This window comes from Falco biarmicus, chromosome 6 (genome assembly GCF_023638135.1).
Source record: "Falco biarmicus isolate bFalBia1 chromosome 6, bFalBia1.pri, whole genome shotgun sequence".
NCBI lineage: Eukaryota > Metazoa > Chordata > Aves > Falconiformes > Falconidae > Falco > Falco biarmicus.
In genome coordinates this window covers 72,397,814-72,421,382 of record NC_079293.1, presented here as the reverse complement: position 1 = coordinate 72,421,382, position 23,569 = coordinate 72,397,814, and the positions used below count along the sequence as shown (strand labels likewise).

The window sequence follows — 23,569 nt, the reverse complement described above, 5'->3', positions numbered from 1 at the left end:
ATTCAGCTCCTGCTCCCTGGATTTTGCGTAGGGTTTGTCTTACCGGTTCTTCCTCTGCCCACTCTACGGAAAACTCCTGCAGGTGGAGACCACACAAAAGCCTGAACAAATCAAGGCAGGTCCCCACTCTCCAAAACAGGCTCAGCTGGCACAGATACAAGATCAGTGGTAGTCTCTGGTCTGTACTACGCAGAAGTTAGGCCACATTATAAATCTTTGTTTGTAAGAGATCTTACGGTATATATAGAAAAAAGCTTCCTACCAGAACTGTTGCAGAATGCTGGCTTTTGCAAAAGTGTCTTTGCTTAAGGACAGCGATATTCCTGTTCACGCTTGTGCAGAAATCCCAGTTAATACAGTTTTCAAAGCTGTTACGTTATTAAACCTTCACAACTGACGTTCATTAAGAACCAGAGAAGGTTGCACACAGTAGCTATTCCACAGCACCAGTCTGGTAGCATGAGTTTATCCTTGACTTCTTCCAAATCACCCTAATTGAATTTTTTTTTTTTTCCAAAGGCCATCAATCTAAAGCAAGCATCAAAGAGTCATTTCATTAACATTAACATTCCCGTATTTCCACTTATCTTGGGCCACTTCTTCTCTTATTAATAGCTAGTAAGATCGGCATTTCTAAAAATAACCAACCAGCAGTGGAAGCAAAACTCCGGGGAGTGCTCCCAAACCCCATCAATCCTCCCCGCAACACGTGGGAGTCTCGTCCTAAGGTCTCCCGCGTGCAGCCTGGCAGTTGGCAACCTCTGAGGCAGCCCATGAATCAACATCCAATATGAACTACGAGACGCTGATTATTCAAGTAATTTATTGCTTCTAGGGTGACCAAAAGGCTGTTTACACGAGGAAATGAGGATACTTTAGAGTACTGCCAAACGTGCCCCGAGACTTTACCTCCAGTTTGTATGCCAGCTCAGTTTCTCTCCCCTCAGTGCTCTTGGCCGCAGGTGGGTTTAACACTGGTTTGATGCATCAGAGTTTGGAGAGTTCTGACCCTCCGTTTTCTCCCTAACTGCAAAAGGCGAAGGCTTTTTAGCATCCAGCATCCTAAGCAAGAGTAGCACGGTTTCCTTAAACACATGAGACAGCGTGCTCGAGCAGCACCAACAGACTGGGAGATGAGTCACCGCCTATCATGAACGATTTTCTCCCTCACAGAGACTACAGAAAACAGGTGGTATTAGTTTAATTTCTATTCACAGCCTTGTGATTGTGGATTCCTGGCTGCTGCAGCACAGTTAGGAGAAAGATGTCAGGATCAGTCACCCCAATCTGATTATTATAGTCGTACTGATCTTAATCAGGAGGCAATCATGAATTACTCACTTGTTTCCCATTTACATGTTTGTATCAAGTGATTTTACAGTACTGCCTGACAGAGAATATAAAAATGCGAACGTCTCCCACTGAAATATGCCACTGACTCACTGCTGAGGGGGAAGGAGGTTTAGCCCTCCTTGAAGCATGAAACAGGCAAGCACAAGACATGACACCCGACCTAACAAAGCGGACATCTGCATTTGCAGGCAAGTGAAATGATGTTTATTTAAGAGTATTGACTAGATTTTACATGGCAAGGGAGCAAGCAGAGGCAGAGGAGAAAAGATTATGCCTGAAGTCCTCCAGGGGAGTCTGGACAAAAGGAAAATTGGCTCTGGCAGTGAACATGCTCTGCCACAGAGGAAAGAGGTTTCTAATGATAAGGCTCTAATGGACACAGGCTGAGATGTCAGGAAATGTTGAATACTACCTTGATAAGGACAGGCAGTAAATCAGCTGGACAGGAGAGAGGTGCTTCTAATGTAACTCCCCTAAAAGCAGATTAGTCATATGGTGGGTTTTTTTTCTTTTTTTCCTGTTTTTCATAACCACTTGTAACAGTATTGCCTGTTTTGGATGTCGTCCTTTCATCTGAATCTACCTTAATCTGGCTTCAGTTAAATGCATTTCCAAACCAGCTTCAAGCCACGCTTCGGTCCAAGGCTGTGGCAGATAATCAGCCAGAGACTCCTGGACCCCTTCAGACTTACCTTGCTCCCCATATTCATTCTCTAAGGGTGAGCGGGGCCCCCCACCAGCTGCATGAGCCAGAGATGGGCGTCTGGCCTCACACATCTGGAGAAACAGGAACATCTTCAGTGACCAACAGGGCAAAGCAAGGCTCTGCCATGCGGCAGGATACCGGGGGACACCCAGCTGTTTGGGGTCCCTACAAAATGGGCTGTCCTAAAACCATCAGTATGAGATGCCCCTGTTCAAAGCCAAGGTAGGAACACTCGCAGATGATCACAGAATCACCGAATGGTTTGGGTTGGAAGAGATCTTCAAAGACCATCTAGCCCAACTCCCCTGCCATGATGACTGCTGGTAATTTCTAAGCAGAGCTGCTACCTTCTAACCAGAGCTGAACTTGAAATTATCTTAGAGATAAGCCCTAACCTTTAGCCAATAACAAAAACTCTTCATGCTGTCCTACCTTAAAAATACCTTCAAAATTTCCTTTCGAAGAAATCAAAGAGAGACTTTGTTACTTAGACCTAACTTTCCTAAAACTTGTCAGAGCACAGAAACTGAACCATCCACTCTGTTCCCTCACTAGCAGGAGCCCTGAAAAGGCTTCAGCCTGACGGACTAGCACTGCTCCACGCAGTTCTCTGGCAGAGGGCATGCACCAGCGTGGGCCAGGGACCATCTCCTGAAGGTGCAGTTTGCATGTTCTAGCACTATTTAGTTGACTCGTACTGATGTAACCATTAAGTGCAAGACTGGAAAATACTGTTGAAGAAAGGCCACTGTTAACCAAAACACTGCAACACAGCCTTCATCAAAACATGCAGAGCTAATGAGTAAGAGTCCCGTGAGAGACATCTTCAAAGCAGATCTCCCTTATATTCTTCCCTCTAGAAAGCACTCAAAATTTTGCAGTCTGTTGTGGGGATGTAACCTTGCAGTGGGTTCCCAGATTAAAAATCTATTTTGAAACCAAAATCGGCAAAACCAAGTTCATCCTCCAAGGGGAGAAAGAACTTCTGGCTGCATTTTTATTTCAGATAAAACCTACAAGAGAACTGAAATTCAAGTGGTCAAATCTCCAAGGAAACAGCTGGAAAACCTGTGGTCTTTGCAGATGCTACAGCATTCCGTATTCCAAGACAAAAAAATAAAAAGCACAGATGAGGTCTTAGTAGGATGCCACAAACTGTGCATGTAGCAAAACAAGACTTCTTTCCCTGGATCTTGATGCAAAGAATATATTCTTCACATCAGTTTGCTAAAATACAGCTAAAATTCTCTCTCTGCACAACCCAAGCCCAGATGCTACTAGCAAAACTGAAAGAAACCGGTTTCACTTTTGCCTCTCTTCTTTACTGAGGAAGGATGCAGTATGGACATTTCTTAACCGCAGGAAACTCCCAGTTCCAAGTGACACCCATGCAGCAGCAATGGGGAAACAGGACCGGAGTATGTCTTAAGCCAACAAGAAATAGGGAATTCAGAGAATAAAGAATTATCTTTAAGCGCCTGGCTACTGCCTGCATGGTGTCCTCATTCATGCGCCGGCCCTTGTCACAAGTACTTGTCGAGACAGCCTGCTGTGACTTTTCAACATCCAGTGACATTACACAGCTGGAAACACACAGAGAAGCTCTTCACTTCAGCACTTGGCAGCCTGGATCAAAGTAGTGATTTCTGCTTTTCAGGGCTTTTCGGTGGGGCAGCAGCAGATGATTATTTTTTCGAAAAGGTCTCTATTACATCCATTCTGTGTAAGTCCTCCAGCATACATTAGACTTACGCCAACAACGGTTTCTCCCGTGCATTTAGCCAGTTTCCCCAGTTATAGAACCTACGTGCCTGTAAAAGCCTCCTGGAGCTTCTGTAACTGCTAATATAAGATAAATTAAAACACAAAGGTAGTCCCGACCTTGACTTCACACACACGTGATGAACTGATGCCACTCTTCTTGGTCACAACGCCTTGAAAATGAAAGCGGAAAAAGGGCTGCAGCTCTTTCTTACATAGCTCCCTTCTTCATGATAATGCTTAATGTAGCCTAAAAGCACATCCGTCCACCCTAATGACGGTACTTGCAGAAAGACTCTAAAATGGAAGCCGGCAATTTTCTATCCTCAAAAGCCCTGGAGAGCAGCCCTCGACAATAACAACCTGCGACAGGGCCGAATCAGCCAGGTCGGAAATCGCAGTGTTAACCCACGGCCACGCCGTCTGTCTTCTTCAGCACTAAGGGCAGGTGGGCTCCCTGCAGTGTGTCCTTGGGTAGGCAAGGACAGTATTGTCCGGACAAAGCTACCACGGAATTTGACTCTGCTGCAAAGAAGCATCTGCTGATACTCATTTCCTACCTAATACGATGAATGCTCCCAGCAGTGGTGTTGGGTTTATTTTCAGATTAAGATATATATATATATATAAAAATCTATATATAAAGGATAAAGCAAAGGTACCTGAAATTACAGCGATTTTCCATGACCCGTGCTCCTCCTTGGCTATTCTTTCTGCCTCCTCCATTAGTAACATACCAAATCCCTATAATGGGAGAAAGAAGAAGAAGAAAAGGTAAGTTTAGAAATAGAAAGCATAGGCAAGGTCAGAATGTAAGCATTAGTACAGTTCCAAAAGAGCCGTATTTTTGGCACAGGAGTGATTCTGTGATCAGGAATATTGCTGAATATTGCAGGAGAAGGCTTCAGAAGAGGCGCATCAACACTAAGCTTTACAATGGAGCTTTCTTGGGGTTTTACTTCTGATCGTGAAATTCTTCAGAGGCAGTTCTACTGTCTGACTGCTCCTCAACGGCAGGAACAGAACGACACTGAATCCATTGATGGTGAGTCAACTTGGCAGGCGCCCCCTGATTCCTGGCACTGAGTGGGTCTAACCTGCCAAGATAACCGATCCCAACCAACAACCGCCCACCTTAATGGCGACCTCCCTAGACCGGGTTTGTGTTAGGGAATTAAACGGAGCCACGGTACAAATGCCAGATGCAATTGCCCAGGCTGTCGAGTCGCACAAGGATCCCCATTCCGGCAGGGGACACCAGCTGAAACGGATGTGGCCAGACAGCACAGACCCAGAGACGGGCCCTGCTGCCATTTACTCTTCTGTTCTACATCTTGCCTTAGCGCCTTGGAATCTTTATCTCTGCAAACCCTCCAGGAGACAGGTGCTGTGGCTGTGCTCGTTTCAGGATGAAGAATTCAGGCAGGCAGCACCCACGAGGCTCGTCGGGGCTCCCCACAACGGCTGTGTCGAGCTGCTGCGTGACCCGCACAGACCCAGGCTAGGCTCTCGCCCTGCACCGCTCGCCCCGCATGAGGTGCCAAATCCAAAAGAACTGCAGAATAACATGTAAATATGCTGGACTGGATCCACGTCTCTATTTACATTTGGAAACCCTGCCCAGCAGGATTGCTATTGGAATCACAATAATTCTTCAAAATAAGGGAATAGCCTTTCCACTCTATTTAACAACTTCTTTGTCCTATATATGTAGGAATAATTGATTGGATTAATTCACTCCCAGCATTAGGATGCAGGAATTATACTCGGCTCTTTGTTCATCTGTTTTCCCGACAAGATGTACAGAATGGGGCTGTGGCGACACTGAAGCAGATGTGATTTAATTCTAAGAAACGTTTAACACTTACAGGCATTTTTAAATAACACACAGAAATCTCCATTCTAAAATGTCCTTCTAATCAGAAATTGCCCCCGCCACTGTGGAGAACACTTTCTGATTAACCTCTTGAACACTGTTCGGAATGAACATGAGCGCATCATATGCCATGAAATTTCAATTTGCAGCCTATTTGAATGTTTGTAGTTGGCTACTTGCAATTGATTTTCTCTCTTTTTTGTTGTTGTTTGGTTTTGGTTTCGGGTGGTTTGGTGTTTTTTTTTAATTTGTTTTCAAATACTTCAGATGACCACTTTTTTTTTCTTCCTGAACTTTTAAGTGTTAACTATTTTATAATGGGAATATCCACTCCTCTCCCCGCCACACCACCCCCCACCACCTTATGGTCACACATCATCATCATCTCCTCATAAAACTGCATCTTAATGCAAATACTCAGGGAAAGATTAATAAATACAAGGAATTTAATTTAAAACATCAGCCCTGAGCACTTCTGGCAAAGAGGACAAACCGATTGCTTTTTAAAAGCTCAGTCTAAAGGTTCAAAACCTACCAGGGCAAAATTTAATTCACATTTTTGCTCACCACAAGCCACAGCATGTTACATGCAGCAGAAAGAAAATGTGTGATTTTCACATGAGTCGCTGCAGGGAATTAGAAACACAGCCTTCCACTCCACAATTCACATGTTTTAAGATATATACGAAATGGTCTCACAGGTGTGCCTGAAGCAAAAAAAGTCTGACCCAACTAAGAGACTTTACTCAGGAGTCTCACCAAATCACTTAAACCAATAAACATCTCAGAACCAAAGCTGGATTTAGAACCACAGAATGGTTTGGGGTGGGAAGGGACCTTAAAGACCACCCAGTCCCACCCTCTGTCACAGGCAGGGACCCCTGCCCCCAGCGCAGGCTGCCCCCAGCCCCGTCCAGCCTGGCCTTGAGCACTGCCAGGGCTGGGGCACCCACAGCTGCTCTGGGCAGCCTGGGCCAGCGCCTCGCCGCCCTCACAGGGAAGAATTTCTTCCTCATCTCTCATCTCCATCTCCCCTCTCTCATGTAAAGCCATTCCCCCGTGTGCCATCACTACATGCTTTTGTAACGTTTTCTTCTGTTTCGGCAGGAAGAATGTACTCAATACATGTGCCTTTGAAAGAAAACTGGGTAACACCAAATAAAAATCTCCCGTTCCCATATGTAATTATTTCCGAACTGAAATTCAGCTATCAAACAAGATCAATTTTAGAAGGAAATAAAAAGACATGATGGATGTATCCCCTTTGTTTTGTTTTCACTCAGTTTGCAGTCACGTGTGATGTACCACACAGGCTATCAAAGGGAAGATACCTCAGTACCGAAGATGCTTAGTACTTGCAAGTCAAATTAGCAGCAGCACACACAAGCTCATACTGTACAGGCATGGAGCAACACTGATAGCATTCAGCCATACTTTTTTTTTTTTTTTAATCTCAGAGCAGTTGCAATTGCCTAAACATGATCACGCTAGCAAGAACTAGAAGCAGCATGACTTCAGCTGGGCAAATGCAAGAAGAGGCTCAAATTTACCTGTTTCTATTGCAGTGGACTATAATTTGAGTCAACTGAATGAATCTCTGATAGTAAAAATAAAATTCTTCCCCAATTATATTGAGGAGAGTGCAAGAAAGACAGAGATGAGAAATAAAAGATGGCTTAGAGTACCTGGTGCTGAAATTTTGAAGGATCCCGACTGCTCACAGGGACCACGCTCCCATACACGTGCAATTCCCGGACGATGGAAACGCCTCCCTTCAGCTCAGGTCTGAACGACTCCTCTGAACACTTCCGCAGTCGTAGAAGGCCAACGAGAATATCCTGGTCTGGATCTTCATAGGACAGGAAGGTCTCCCAGCCACCATTAGCCACATAATCTCTTCTAACTAATTCAATCTGGTCAAAGAGAAGCGATGACAAAACAATGAGGGAAAGAGAAAAGGAGTATTTCTTTAAAAACGTTTAAGCAACATGTTGAACAGACCAGAACCAATTTAATGGATCCATAAACTATTATGATTCAGAGAAAACACGAAGTGCTTTCTTAAAGGCCAATTTAATTCTAGATGGATTTTAGCAGCACTGGATAAGAACTGCTGCTACTGCAGTCACATTAAAGATAAAACATGTGACTACTTTAAAGAAATCTATTTGCCAATGGGACAGAACTAGTTTTCTATCCCTATGTGCAAGCTTTCAAGAACGGCTGGTAATCCACATGTTACCTCTTTGTAAGCCAGAAACCTAAAACCTAAGTTTCTTGAGTTACTCGAGCTCCGTAATCACTGCAAAATCCATGGGGGCAGCAACTCTTGCCTCTAACGAAGGGACCTGCTCTAATTGCAATTCAGCTCGAGTTAAAAACTTGCTAACGCAGGATGAGTAGCTTTGCATCTGCCTTCGCTAAACCTGCATTTAGGTCCAGGTCTCTGCTGCTTTGAGGTGTCTACAGAACATGGTTCTTCTAAGCAGCAGTCAACTTCTTTACTAATTACCAATTAGTTCTTTCCAGCACTGCACAGGATCTGCCTACATGAGCAAACTGTGTGGAGGAACAACAGGGCACCTGCAAGAGCTGGGGCTGAGTGAGCCCTGCATTACGTGCGCTTTGCAGGATCTGCAGGAAGTGTTCTCTTACTTATTCAGATAGTAGTGAGGACACCAAAACCTTCCAGACAAGGACCCTGAGAACTGACCAATACCAAGGTATTACTTGTCTCAAATCCAATTTTTGATAACGGTCTAGACAAAGGCAGCTCTGAGGGTCACAACAAGTAGAAGGGAAAGGTGAAGCGAGAGTTGACTGACTGTGGAAAATGCAATAAAAGACCATGCCTGGGTAGAAGAAATTACTTCTGCAGATGACCTAGAAGTTATGAAGAGTAACTGGTGGATACGAGAGCAGAAAGAAGGAAAAAAAAAAACCCTTCTTTTTCAGGCAGCTCCAACCTACCACCATCAAGGAGCAGCCCCAGCACCCAAGATCAGACAACTTTACAGCAACGTGAGGCCTGATCAACTCTCACATACCGGTAGCTGTGTTTGTATACGTATGTATATATACAGCTGCGTACGTAGCAGAGTTAGCACTGAGCTGATCTGATGTAACCTGTAGCTAATGATGATAATGCCACATCTTTGGTGACATAGTGAGTCACTCTATTTGCACTTTGAACTGATAAGGTACAGCTGAAATAGCTGCCCATCTTTGCCATCAGGATTCCCTTACCCACCTGTAACAACCAGCTGCTAAACAGGCCAAAATTATTTCCCAAATCACGTGGCAGCAATAGTTTGCAATGCTGAGAGCCTGATGACAACACAGGATGTGTTGGGGGGTGTGTCGGGTGTGTGTTTCAGTACAGACTGGGTACCCCACCAGCTAGGAACCCATTACAGCCAGCATGCATTAGGTGCGCTCCTGGAAGGTGCTTTCTGAATTAATCTGAACAGAATTGGGTTTCTGCGCTTCCTGATGCTTTCAAAGCAGGGAACAATCAGAGGATTTGTTTCAAAAGCACACCCCTGATCTGAACTAGCACCATCACACAGGTACACCTGCCATCGTTTTGACAGACTTTAGGAACTCAAATGTGACTGGCAAGTGTCAGTGGGTGCCCTGGGCACCAGCACTGCACCAGTGTTTCTAACATTTACATCCTGACAGTACAGTAGATTGAACCCTATACACAGGGATGCCCAGGTGGCCAAGGAGGCCAGCGGCACCCTGGCTGGTGTCAGCGATGGCGTGGCCAGCAGGGCCGGGGCAGGGACCGTCCCCCTGCGCTGGGCACCGGTGCGGCCGCCCCTCGAGCCCTGGGGTCCATTCTGGCCCCTCACCCCCAGACAGAGCTTGGGGGGCCGGAGCGTGTCCAGAGCCGGGCAGGGGGCTGGGGCAGGGGCTGGGGCACCAGTCTGATGGGGGGGCTGGGGGGTCAGCCTGGAGAGGAGGGGGCTCGGGGGGGACCCGATCGCTCCCTACAGCTGCCTGGGAGGGGGCTGCAGCCAGGGGGGTCGGTCTCTGCTCCCAGGTCACAAGCGACAGGACAAGGGGGAACGGCCTCAGGTTGCACCAGGGCAGGTTTAGGTTGGAGACTGGGAAACATTTCTTCCCCGAAAGGGTGTCCAGCACTGGGACAGGCTGCCCAGGGACGGGGGGAGGCACCGTCCCTGGAGGGATTTAGAAGACATGTACACTTGGCACTATACTACTATAAAGTAGCACTACTATAAAGAGTACTATAAAGCATGCCAGTACCACGATAAAGACTAAAGCAAAGGACCTCAGTATTTTTTCTGCAAATCCTCTAATACCCAGAAATCTATGAATTAAAGATTTGTTTACAGCAAAGCCGTAAGGGATTCTGTCGCCTGCCTGCTCTACTCCATGACAAAGCCTGGGTGAACACAGCTCACAATTAAATCCCTTAGTGACTACAGAAGCAAGGCTCATTGCAACACTGATGTACAGCTCATGGGGTAAGTGCCCAAGCAGATGTCTGCTGATGTGCCAAGTTCTCCAAGAGCACAAACTCCACTCCAGCTTGTGCGTCAGGATGGCTGACACTGATCCAGATAGACTGTTAGGTACGAAACGCTACTAGTAAAATGGAAATGGGCAGGAAAATAAAAGAGCATGGTATTTTTAAAATATCCAGATTCTGCAGTTAGTTTTATATGTGGAAAAGCAGTTAGGTTAAAGCTTACTGCTAATATATCAAAAAAAAAAGCAGAAATTATTATTAAATGCCGCTGTACTAAGAGTTTGAAACGGCAAGATTGGAGAACTCCTGGTTTCTCCCAAGGATAAAACAAAACAAGTAGGAAACATGTTTCAGTGCTTGTCCTCCAGCAGGGACTAGATGCCATGTTATGCCCACATCCAGTCCAAAAGCCACTTGTAGACAGAGATGAAGCAAGAACCTTCACCAGGAGGCTTTATATTGTGTGCATTTTTATAACATCATAAGCACATACCAGATAAGCTGATCTGCTGAGAAAAGCCCCTCCCTACTGGATTGGGATTTTTTTGTTCTCAGCACAGAGGGTCCTAGGATACATAAATCCTCTCAAAGGCTCTTCAGGGACTTGTGAGACATACAAAGCCTTTTCCTTCTGGGATACTGGTATAAATGTGGTAAAAGCCATCCTGAATGACCTCCTGGTTGGTTGGTGCACAGCCATGTGCAGCAGCATGCTGCAGTCCTCAGTGTCAGTCCCTGGTCCATAGACCATCCTGCGTGCTGGCTAAGAGTAACCCTCACCAGGGTGGATCACCATTTCCGTATGCAATCCTATTAAATGTCTGGCACAGCCTGTTTTAAACTTACTTTGACAAACAAAGAGAAAACTCAGTTGCAGATTACACTCTTAACTGAAAACGGTTACTCCCAGCTTAAAAATCTGCTCCATTCCTGCTAAGGCTCTACATTGAGATCATTATCTTGACACCAAACCCCCCACTTCGCAGGAACAGCAGCTTCTATGTCTTAAGACTTTCTGTTTTTACACTAATGTAGGTTCATATCCTTAACAGAGCTGTCATTGCTCCTCGCCTTTCAAAAACTGTCAATCCAGTGTCTCTTTACAGCAACAATTCACTGGAACATTTTTGAGGCTATTACGTAGCACTATGCAGCCTTAACCATCCTGATAGCATGCAAATACCTTCCGCTGCTGTGGAGAAATGCCACTAATTGAAAAGGCAGCTTAGAGACAGCTCTGTAAATAACCAGCTATGGGCAGGTAATCTACTTCAAATTGATATTTTTTTTTAAAAAAATGAAACCAAAAAACTTAAAAGCAGACATGCCATCGCCATTATAAAAATACATACAGCCTACTGATCCTTTAACAGAAAAAAGTCGCATGCAGTATGACTAATTACAGCAAGTGATTAATTCATTTTAGATCTGACATGATAGCCTCTCTTATCAAGGGGATGCATTGTTTACTGATGAAGCCAAGAAAAACATCATACCTTGTCATTAGTCTAAAGCGCATGAAAAATCATACAATCTGCAGAATATTTCTCTTGCTTGCTGTCATGATAAATTTTGCTAACACTACATAATGACATCCTCCTGCCACTCAGACAGATGAGTTCAACAAAGGGAATTTTCAATACAACGTTGCTTTGAAAACCCTGTGATAAGCTATTTGCTAACTGCTCCAGAAATCTACAATTTAAATTAGATTAGCACTGCTGACAACAGACATATTCGGAAGATATTTCGTGAGACGTCCAAAGATTATAGACTACGGGAGCAGAGCACAAAGGCCTACGTACGAACAAGTCCGTACAGCCTCAGTTCTTGCAGAAATCTGGTACGAATAAGGTAATTTATTTGGGATCTTACACATATATAGATGTTATATCTACTGGATTTCTGTTATGCATGATGGGAAGTATTGCCCTCCATCTGAAATCACATAATGGCAGGAGAAAAACAGAATATGGCTCCTGGTAATCTCTCAGTTGCAAAGTGAGAACATCTTTCAGATGCTAAACTACGAGAATACTTGTTTTACTTAACTTCCAGCACCAAACTCAGAGCTTCTTTGAAGTGGAGTTTCCAAAGCACAAGTGAGAGGAGCTCTGTCAGGAATCCTTCTCCGTGCTGACACATGGAAAGCTGAACCCCAGTGTAGCAGCTCACATTTAGAAAGTTGGAGTGTGCCCATTGCATGGAAGAGGAAAGAGGTATGAAGCATCATTTTGATTCAGCTTTTACCTGGGGGTGGCAGTTATCTTCTGTCTGGCACAAATAACTCTTGTTTGAAAGCAAATGCAATAAATGACAGACAAACTCCAGAACCATGTCAGTCCCTCCTTAATGTCACCAAAGGGACAGGAGGGGAACACTTCCAGGGTATGATTTATTAGCCACAGCATACACGTAGAGTAAGATGGATAAGACCCTACGTGATCTTAGAAAGCTCATCTCCTTGGGTGACATCAACGTCCTGACCACCTTCTGGAAGGATTGATGCCTCCTTGTGACTACAGTGAGCTGGAGGATTAGTTTCCTAAATGGGATGCTTGAAGTCCAGCAGTGAACATTCTCCTTTCCATAAAATAAGCATAGCAATCTTTTTGTGGACTATTTTAGTATTTTTAAGAAGGAAAAATACAACATATGTGTCATATGCTAAATGGATCTATTCACATATAAATATATGCATACATGTGCAGAAGTGTATTTATACATGTACTGTTTGCCTACATAAACATGCACAGTCACAAAAAAAAGCTGTAAACTCATCTTGCTAAACATGCATTCCTGTTCAGCATGCACAGACGGTGTTCTGGGTATTTTCTAAATCCAAATTTGTAATGAGGAGGGGGAAAAGGGAAGGTAGTTATTTTGTTATAGCAGTGCAAATACCAAGTAACTGCTGGCTGTAGTGAGTTTATTAAACATGGTGGTCATAAATTTCAACATGTGACTGTGCTAAAACAAAAGACATCAAAAGCTGCTGCAAAAATAAATGGAAAATTGTATCCAGCTACAAAGGCAGACCGTAGGATTGGACGTGCTACAAATGGGTCCTAACGCCTCCACACCAAACAGATAGAACAAATTGTGTCTGAAACAAGCTCCTAGAAAAAAATAGACAATTCTTACCTGATATGGTCTCACTTTATGGTGAATTTCTTGAATTCCAACCTCTCTTGTCCTTACATCACGACACTAGGAAAAGAAAGGGAGGAAAAAACAAGAATTACATAGGAGAAAAACATTAAGCTCTGAAACACACAGACTTCCAGCCACCTATTGGGTTCAAAACCAAACTGAAATAGCATGAAGTTGCACGGATGCATTTCAAATGGATAGACTTCAAAATAAAAATGCTCACCGATCCATCCCTAATATACCTCAGAAAGAGGTCTTAGTGCTAAATGGAAAGACATGCTGGCAAAAATCAATTCACTAAGCAACCATTATGGCTCATGAGGAAACGTACCCTTTGATTCACAAACAGCAGGGTCCGGAGGTGAAGTCAACACACATGAAAAAGTAACAGAGAAAAAAACCCCAGCCCTGGCATAATCCATTTTTACCCTACATTGGGAAGGTCTAACGTTGGCAAAATCTATGCCAAGGCATCAGAGAGTCCCTAAACAGCCAGTTTTTTAATCTGAGCAACCCTTTTCTTGCTTTTAAATGCGAACCGTTGCAGAAGTCCTACCCACATATGAGAAAGTAAAGCTAATGCTGACCTGGCATCCACAGGGCATCCCTGAGGCTGGGGACCAAGGCTGGAGAAAGCAATGACAGCCAGAAGAAGTCTTCCCTCCCTCAGAAGCCAGACAGAGGAGGAGGTGAGGCTCCAAGCTCAGTGCTTGAGCGGTGGGTTATAGCTTGCATAAACCTGTGCTTCTCAGCAAAGGCAGTGGAGTTGAGTAGTTTGGCACCATTCACCCAAGCAAACAGTGGTGATTAGCATAAGCACTCCTGCTGCAGGAGACGACTGCATTTACTTCTTAGGGGTTTCTTAGGAATGTCCAATACTAAGCTTAACCCAACTTTTGTCAGTGAGGTGCAGTCCCAATAATTTTACCCCAAAGAGATGAATTGCAACGGCTCGTTTCATTCCACTAGCACTGCTGTACTTGGAGGGAAGGAAGATCACCTCCACCGATGGGCTAAAATCGCTCTAAACCAGCAACCCCACCTACCTGCCCATCGCCTTCCCAAAGCCAGCCTTTTAGGGGAAGAACTGTGAAAATTCGGTTCACACAGCAACTCAGAGCGCGCAGAACATGCACATCTCGTGCCCTGTCCTCCTCTGAATGCTTTTAAATTCCATTATCAATATAGAAGAAAAGTGGCGGTTTGTGTTTGGTTTTTAGAGCGGGCTACAGCAAAACAGTGATTCACTGTCATAGCAGGATTCTAGAGCAGATGAACTCTTCTCTCCTTTACAAGTTCCCAGCCACACAAACAGCATAGTAAAAGGCAGAGAAATATCATTAAGAACCCCAGAACCGGGGAAGGACAACGTATCCTGGGATGATGCTTTGAAATTCTGTGTCCCAGGAGCGTATCTCCAGTTGCACTCAGTGGCTGGAAATCACAAAGGCCATCACCTGGTCCCTCCAACAAGGCTCCTCCAGAATAATTTCTTTCCAGCCACCACAGGCACAAGTTGCAGTGCTGGCATGACCGATCCCTACGCCTCAAACGCACTCCTTGCCAAGCCATTCCCTACAGATGGATGCCAGAACAGCCAGAGCTGGTGAGCTGGCTGATCTTTACTTATTGAGCCTGCAAATATACAAGATTCCTACGAGTCCCTTCCTTGCCTCGGCCTTTTCCTCTCCTTTTCCAAGCTAAGAGACAAGAGGACAAAGTGTATTTATAATTTTGTCCTATGACCCAAGAAAAACGTAACACTACCTTACCTTACAAGCTGTATTGCAGCACACTGTTTGGTTCCTCATTCCACCAGCTGCAGTGTTTCTGCCTCACTAAATTAAAATCTATAATCATCTGCTCAGCAGAGATACTTGCAGATTTGGTTCTTCTCAAAGCGATGACTGCCAGCCTTACCAGCTTTTTAATGGTTCAGCTCAGCCCTGACTGCCATGGGTCAGCTATCCCTGCTTCTCCAGCTGGTCTTGATCAGGTTCAGATCGAATGATGCGGGTTTAATACCAAACCCAGGGAAGACTTTACAGGTAGCCCTAAAGAGCTCGGTTGAAAAGGCTTAGCTGCACCATGGAGGCTGTCTCCCCTGCATGTTTTTGAGGTGAAAAGTCAGCGGGAGGGGATGGAAACTTCTATGGCTGGCAAAACTGTCTGCCCAATTCTGACTTGCTACTGGAGGGAGACTGGGAGGAACGACTGGAGGAGAAAGTCCTGGGCATCACCTTAGAAGACATTAAGTGATACGGAAAGCCCAGCTGCAAGGACTGTTTGGAGTTTCTTTTCTGATCTTTTGCACTGCAACTGCAAGGTCCAAGTGAGATGGCAAAGGCAGTAAGGAGCTAGAGATAGCCTAGAGAACTACCCACGTTAAATACCAAAAATATAGGTCAACAGCACAAATTGATGTGGGATTACAGGCACACAGCAGTAGCTGGAGACTCTACTATTGTAGTAATGCCTTAAAACTTCTTTCAGAAAAGGTGAGCTAGGAAGAGGGAGGGCTAACTCACAATACAGACAGGCAGAACAGTTGTGGCAAGGATCTGCCCCTGCCTCGACACCAGGACACCAAAGCAATTAAAGCCCTTTAGAACAGTGTCAAGGAGTATGGCCTTTGTGTGATGTTTTGCTAGGAAGTCAGATATCCCAAGAAAGGCAGAACCTGGGCATAAATTCATTGGAGGATCTGCAAACCGTGGCCGATAACCAGGTTTCGCAGGGAGGTTCAGAGGCTCAGGCTGTGAGCAGGGTCACAGCAGACCACAAGGACTGTGAATGCCAAGTGCTGCAGAGACCTTCCGAGAAAAGTCAAGACTGGGTATCCGTACCTCCTCCTGACTTCACATACAAACTCAGTTCCTCCCTCCCCCTCCTTGCCTCCACCCCTGCTCATATTTTTATTTGACCTTAGTAATATCAAGAATATCAAGTCTCATTTGTTTGTGCTGAAATCTCTCTTGTGAGATTTCTCTGGCCTCAGACTAAGAGCTTTTCTTCCAATTGTTCAGTCAAGTAAGTGCTTGTGTGGGAAAGAGAAAGGAAGGAGAATTTCTAATAGCATAAATTAAAAAGAAACCTTCCTGCCTTCTCTGATTTAAGAGTTTCGTTCTGCTAAAAAATGGAATATCACCAACTAGCTACCAGGTACCTTCAGGAACACAATGAAAGTGCTGAACTAAAAATCAACCAAACAAAGCCAGCTTTGCAGAAATATCATGAAGGTGCTTTTTAGTCATTAACATTTTTTTGAAAGACCTTTGCAGATCCTTTTAGTTCAGCAGTAAACCTGGCTCCTATTGTGCCTTCTAGTCATTACTTTTCTCTCTGCTGGTTTGTGTCAAGTCATCAAGCAGCTCTCCCTCCATACCAATTGACAAGTATTTTACCTGCGTCCCAAGATCTTTCATCCTGGCCAAAGCAAGCTCTCTCAGGTTCCCGTGCTCCACTCCAGAGCTGACTAGTGGCATTGGGATATCTCTGCATGGAAAAGGAAAAAACCAAAAACCTCAAAGAGCTGCATTAGCAGACAGTACACCATAAAGCGCCATTACGGTCACCTAAGCCAAGATCCCAAATAGCAGACCACAGAACTTACCTGAATTATCTTTGTTTCAAGTCTTTGGTTGAACAAGAAGTAACAGGCAAAACACAATGAAAAGCAGGAGCAAAATAAAGGGAAAAAGCTACAGATTTTATTTTAGTAAAAAGGCTGAAGGCAGAAATAGGCTTTTACAATCCTAAGAAATAGGTTATAATTTGGCTCTCACTTCTTCACTTGGAAGGCTGGGACAAAAAAAAAGGATCACCCAGCCGAGCCTGTGCCTCGCCTAGGACTCCAGGTCAGGTGTTCTTCATGGCATCTCTTGCTGGAGACCAGCAATTGGGAACCAGACTGCATCTTTCTGCAGTCTTCAAGTTGAATGCCCACAGGGAAAATTCATCAGAATTACAACATTTTTATATTGGGACGCTATCTGCTTAAAAGGGAAAAAGTTCTCGTTTAGCAAATGATTTGCAGCAAAGCCCAGCCAGGAAGTCCAGAGCCTTCCTATGGGAATGTAAATCACGAGTCTGCAAATGGCAGAGCTCCTTCCTTCAGTTCTCCACGGAAGGCAGTTAAAATGAAATTTGAAAGCAAGACCATGTTTGGTCTCTCAGCTGCCTGCCAGGGCAGTTTGTCCCACTAGAGATTACAAAAGCAGGATACCAGCCCTTAGGGAAAGGATTTATGCATTCAGATCCAGCTGAGAAAGGAACATGCAGACTACTGGCACATCCCATTCCTTGGTGAGTATTCCTCCTTTTCCTTTAGCTATGCAAGCATTCAACAGAGTAAAGAACAGAATATCACAAAAAACCAAACCCATACAGAGAAAGTGATGGTTCAGGGAATTGGTAATGTAATTAGCTTAATCCATGCTGGTTCAGTAGTGATTGAAAGTCATCACCATCTAGCAGCTGTCTGATGACCTCTGTAAAATGTAGTAATTGATCGATTCAGTTCCTTGAGGACTGGCATTCACACCACGGTCCCCACTAACAATTACTGGTTTTGGCAGTAGCTATATAAAAGATAAAGGTCTTCAAGGGTCCTAAAGACCTGATCCTTGTGCTGCTTCAGCCTTGCCGAATTGTAAGCCACTGGCAAGGAGGGCAAGAAAAGGAGTTTTCCTTTACTGTTAAGGATGAAAACAAGGGCTTCAAGGCTCCAGGATTCTCCTCCTTTTTCAGCATTACACTCGAATTTGGCTACAACTTTCTCTGGCGTAATGGAGAAACAAAAATGTGTCTTATTTTCCTCCCTCGTTTTCTCTGCTCTTTTTTTCTATGAAGCCAAAGGGTCTACGAAAAATTCCTCGCCTCTTCCACTCACGTGCCAAAAAGTTGAGGCAAAATACAATTAGCTAGCCAGTTCATTTATTCAGTGGATTTCTTTGAGTAAATAAGACACTGCAGAGCCAACACAACATACTTCAAAGAGCTTCAATTAGAGGAAATGAGCACTTCACATTGTGACTAAAGGACACACTAGAGGAGAACGGCATTTTCATCAGGGTATGTCAGATCTACAGTAATAATCGAACCATACGCCTTTCTTCTAATTATGGAACAACTCCAAAAAGTCAGGCTGTATGTATTTTCCTTACAGGGACAATAATAAAACATCCTGACATGTTCCGGTACCAGGTCTTTAGCTAAATCCAGTCAGCTATGCAACAGCAAATTAAGTACTGCAAATAAAAGATAGATTACAACATCCAGTAACGCGAGCCTCTCTTATCTGCCTACCAGGGAGCAAACTAAATTAAAATATGAATGTGAAAAATAAGCTTTTTAAGACAGAGAAAGCAAGAAATAGGTTTTCCATCCCCACTTCAGATTAGGGCAGAGTATTTTTAAGACAGAGAAAGCAAGAAATAGGTTTTCCATCCCCACTCCAGATTAGGGCAGAGTGCTTAAATAAGTACCTTGTGTGTATCACGAGTGTACACACTAACTGCCTGTTTTGAATAGCCACAAGACCACACAGTACCAGTGATTGTAGGACTTGTTAAAATGCTAAACAAATTCAGGGATACAGGGGATTAAATTCTGACCTTATTAAAGTTAATGTGCAATTTGCCTGAAGCTTCAACACGGCCTATTTAATCTTCCATTTTTCAAACATTTTGCATTGCTTAGGACACGTGAAGCAGTTGATTGAAGCACACAGCGAAAGCCTCAAGACCTTGAGCTTGCCCTCAGCTCCAACTTACCACACGATCTCCTTGGTTGAGTACAGTGTTTTATTTCTTCATAGCTACATCTCCCCACCAGTGCAGTGAAAATAACATGCATACAAAACATGGAGATCCGTGAAAGAAAAGGTCTCAAGGTGTGGCACTACTGCTGTCATTTCACTCCTCCTCACACACCAAAGTACTTCAGTGATAACGAGGTTCACAAACATTCAGGATAAATACAACATTAAGCAACTCTGAGAGTGACAAAACACCCTGTAAAGATATATTCTCTAACCAGCCATTAGCAACAGCATCTAATTTTTTATTTTTTAAAAAAACCATATTCAACCCAGTTTCCTGAAGCAGAAAGACTTCTACGGTGGTTTGTCAGTGACGCCTCTCCCCTGCTCACCCGACTCGTTAAACTGATTATTTTGAGCATGTGACGGACTACAAAACCATTGAGTCCCTTCTGTTTCCTCCAAACCTGGTACTAGGGAACAGAGATCCCAAATACTGGTCTTAATAAATAAGGGGATAGGGGAACTCAAGACTTTTCCTGGTGGCGTTTGCTAGAAAACCTAAATGCATGTACCCAATGGCCAGTCAGGATGCAAAGAACTCGGGATAACGTGCTGTCTGGGGCAGAAGCTGAATCTGAAAGGATTGTGGAAATAGAGCCTGAAAAGTAAGATGTGAAGGATGGAGGACTTGTGGCAGCAGTCTGGAGGGAAACAGGGCCTGGGGAAGCAATGGGGAGCGGGGGAGAACCTGCTGCCCTCAGCGTTGGGAACAGTCCACAAATGTTTTTAGAACTGTGGCTTTGTTCATGATTCCATTACAGAGTCACACAATGGCCACGAAAGCAATTTAGAGCAAAGTAATAGCTATTGGACTTTGCGCCGGAGCTGTAAAAATCTGTAATCACCGTGAACAAGTTGCGGGTGCCGTGAGCCAGTCCGTAAGGAAACAGCTATTCCACAGGAACATGCCAGATGGAAGCTGCCGCTGGTGACAGAAGAAATCAGCCAAGCTCAGGGAAATCCAAGCCAAGACTTTTCCAGGCCAGTGTTCCTTAGGAGACCTGCTAGGCTGTGAATTCATGCCGCCTTTTAAGGACAGACCTGTTCATATTAGATACAATGCTACAGTGATAGTGCCATGAACAAACAGGCTGTTGTGTCTACAGTCAAATCAATGAAGATGATGCAGGGAGAAAAGGGAGGTGTTTTGCCTTTAATAATGCTCCTACAAGTGATGTGAAAAGCCTGGGGGAATATTAAGTGGATATTTCCTGCAAGCCCCGTTTTCCTTTCTCCATCAGTATCACATCCTTCTTCTCGGAGTTCAGCTACAGCCACCAGTTTGTCACAGTAACAAAGACCTGAAGGAAGGATCTCCTGGTCGCTGAAAGCGTGTCTCAGTTACTACAGACTGCTGTATCCCAATCACATTCATAAGCCTCATTAAGCTTCATCATATTATATTTAGCTTTTCTTCCTCTGGTAACAGAAAGCTGCTCCAGAATCTCAATCCTGAGCAAGAATTCCCACCTTCCTGCCTTGTTTTATGCAAGGCTACTTGTTATTTTCTTGTTCTCTGCCCAAATCAATGTTCTTTCTTAAAAGCTTATTTTTCTTCTCTCACAGATTTACAGAGGTCATTTATGTCCACATCTATCCTTCAAACAAAAGACTAATCCTCCTCAGCACATGTTTCCACAGTTCATTTTCTTGAAGACGGGGATTATTCCAGACAAGGTCTTACCAACGCCTTGCCTGGCTGCTGCGTTATTACTTTCATCTCTAAAAAGAGTTACCCTGAAAAAACTGCTTCTCACAGCTGCATTCACCAGTGGCTTATTTACATTACAGAGCAAGACGCGAACAACTTTTCCTCCTCTGCTGTTTTCACACTGTGACCTCATGCCTTGTCACAAAGCACCCTCGGAGTATGACCTCAGACTTCCCCGAACTGCATCTCATCGCACCTCTCACTCCAGCTTCACCGGTACCAGACCCTGCTTGTGTGTAGCCTTCCAGCGGTGAGTCCCAGCCCTGCAAGGGTTCCTCAACACCCTATTTCTTTGTGTAACGTTGCAAATAAACACAATTCAGAGCAAGATTAGGTTTTCAATGGATACTTGAGAAACTCCACTAATATATATATACACAAAAAATATGTAATAACCTTGAGTCCATAACTTTGTCAAAGCTACCCAGCGTTTCTTGCCTTCGGCCACTTTCTTCTCTACCATACTTATCCCCACTCTTGCCACATTTGTGATAAGGCACAAAACCAAATGCCTTAGAGAAGCCGAGGCAGGTGAAGTTTAATGCACAAGGCTTTCTCATTCTGCACGCTCCTGGCGAGCTAGGGATGGGCACTGCTTCCAGCTCACGTAGCTGGAAGCCAACTGAGTATTGTCTGCACATGCAAAAACAGACAAGTATTCCATAGCCTCCTTTCCTATTATCAAACAGATTTAGGAGATAACAGAAGAATAATACTCCAAAGAAGATCCCATACTGAAAATACAGCGTTAAACGGAAGGATTATCTATCATCCTGGGAGGTGAGTGCCGGAAAGAATGGCATTACCATAGTGCATTTATGGAAACCCTGCAGTACCCGTGGGGAAAGAAAGGACATCTCTATAGACAAAAAAAAAGATGACACACCTTGCAGCTCCTGCAACGAATATAGGAAACTTCACCCACAGCCAAGGCAATTATCCATCGATATCATTAAAGTACTGTGTGCGCCACGTCCTGTGCTCCTATCTGACTGGCAGCAAAAGCAGAGCCTCCAGAAGTCTTCAAGTTTCTGGGTGCATTAGAGAGGCACCTTTTTAATAGCTTATTTTTTTTAAATAGCTGCTCATTCAGCCTGGCCTTTCCTATTCTGAACAGCTAGGAAGCGGTTTTAAAAATCTTTAGTGCATTAATGATTAAGGCTGAGGAACAATAAAAGACTGAGTGAGATCTTGCTGTAATGAAAGTAAGAGTCTCTCCAAGTGCAATAAATCAATATACCAGGGCGACCACAGAAAGTTACCTCTGAACACGGTACACACGCGTCCATGGTGGGACAAGGGCCAGGATTCTGGCCACCAGATCCACAAGGGTGCTGGGAGGGTAGCTCCTGTATCTTCCAGTCTTCCAGAGCTCGTACAGGCCAGTGCCACGGATCACTAGTGTCGGATAGAGCTTCATGCCATCTGGGCGAAAAGCAGGATTCTCAAAAAACTCCTGCAAAAGCGGAACACAAGTCAGGGCAAAACAAACTACATTTCCTGGGGCTTCAGCACCCCCACAAAACTAATATCAAAATTGTAAAAAACCATTTTAAGTACATTTTAAGAATTACTGGCTTACATAGAGCTGCCACTGTTTATACTTGTTGTGATGTCAGTTTTAAAACATTTTTTGAAATAAGAGTATGTTCTAGATTTAAAAAGAAGGCTGCTAAAGAAAAAAAAATCCACATGACAATGCTACGGGTCAGATCTGTACATTACTTCCCCCTTTCAGCACAAATTCAATAGATATTGCACCATTTATTGTAATAGACTCTGCCCAGAATCAGGACAATAGAAATGAGTGTACTTATCTTCAATCTCAGCAGACCGCATTCAGAGATTAATCAATGTGTCTGGGACACATCATTTGAATAGCAATGAAGAAAAACAGATTTATTCTACAATGATGTTCTGAACGATCCTGGAGAACGGGAGGACAAACTGTATCTTCTGCTAACTTCTATGACTAAATCCCAGCACAGAACTGCAAACCCAACAGCTCTAGTTTGCAGTACACAACCATCATGGGTTTTTTTTGCAGATTAAATTTCAGTAATGACAATTAAAATAAAATCACTTACAAAAAAAAAAAAAAATCAAAACCCAGGCAAGGCACCCTGAACCAAGCAACCATTGAATTGACTGAAGTGATGACATGTTCCTCATTATAACAGCACCCGGGCCAGATCTAATATGGGATTAGACCGTTGCACACTTGAAATCCATTGCTTGATCCCTCTCCAGCGTGGCAGTCTGACAGTAATAAAACAAATACCAGTTTGTTAAGCCGAGTCAATGGCAGGCTATTGTGGTCCCGCTGGTTGCTGCGCTACCTTTGGTACTCACCAGCACTTCGCTGAAGTGCTTCAACTCATTCATGTGGCCCAGATCCACGCAGACGTTTTGCTGCCTTTCCTACTGCTGCTGAGTGTTAAACCAGCTCCCGGAGTGCTCCAGCAAGTGCTGATGTCGGAATAAAGTGCCATTAGCAGCCTGCTGGGCGCAGGACCTCCCACCTGAGCAGCTCTAAGTGGCTCTGTTGGCTCACTGTGCTTCACCAACCCATACTTCAACATGATAAAAAGCAGCAAATGGTTTACCGCTAGCTTAAGCACACCAAAACGGATCTGCACGGAGTGGAATGCAAAGCAGATCCCGCACAAGGACGGGAAGAGGCG

The 23,569-nt window shown here is 44.2% G+C and overlaps 1 protein-coding gene across 2 annotated transcripts in view; it reads right to left on the bottom strand.

Annotated features, from left to right (window-relative positions):
* The window catches only part of ELP3 (elongator acetyltransferase complex subunit 3), a 94,158-nt gene that overhangs the window by 18,287 nt on the left and 52,302 nt on the right, over window positions 1-23,569 (bottom strand). The window contains exons 10-15 of one of the 2 annotated variants that reach the window (XM_056342890.1): window positions 22,148-22,341; window positions 16,755-16,845; window positions 13,342-13,407; window positions 7,382-7,609; window positions 4,483-4,564; window positions 3,941-3,993 (exon numbers count right to left, since the gene is read on the bottom strand). In XM_056342890.1, the coding sequence (XP_056198865.1) occupies window positions 3,941-3,993; window positions 4,483-4,564; window positions 7,382-7,609; window positions 13,342-13,407; window positions 16,755-16,845; window positions 22,148-22,341 (714 nt within the window). The remainder of the gene's footprint in view (window positions 1-3,940; window positions 3,994-4,482; window positions 4,565-7,381; window positions 7,610-13,341; window positions 13,408-16,754; window positions 16,846-22,147; window positions 22,342-23,569) is intronic. The other variant, XM_056342891.1, reaches the window with a different exon arrangement.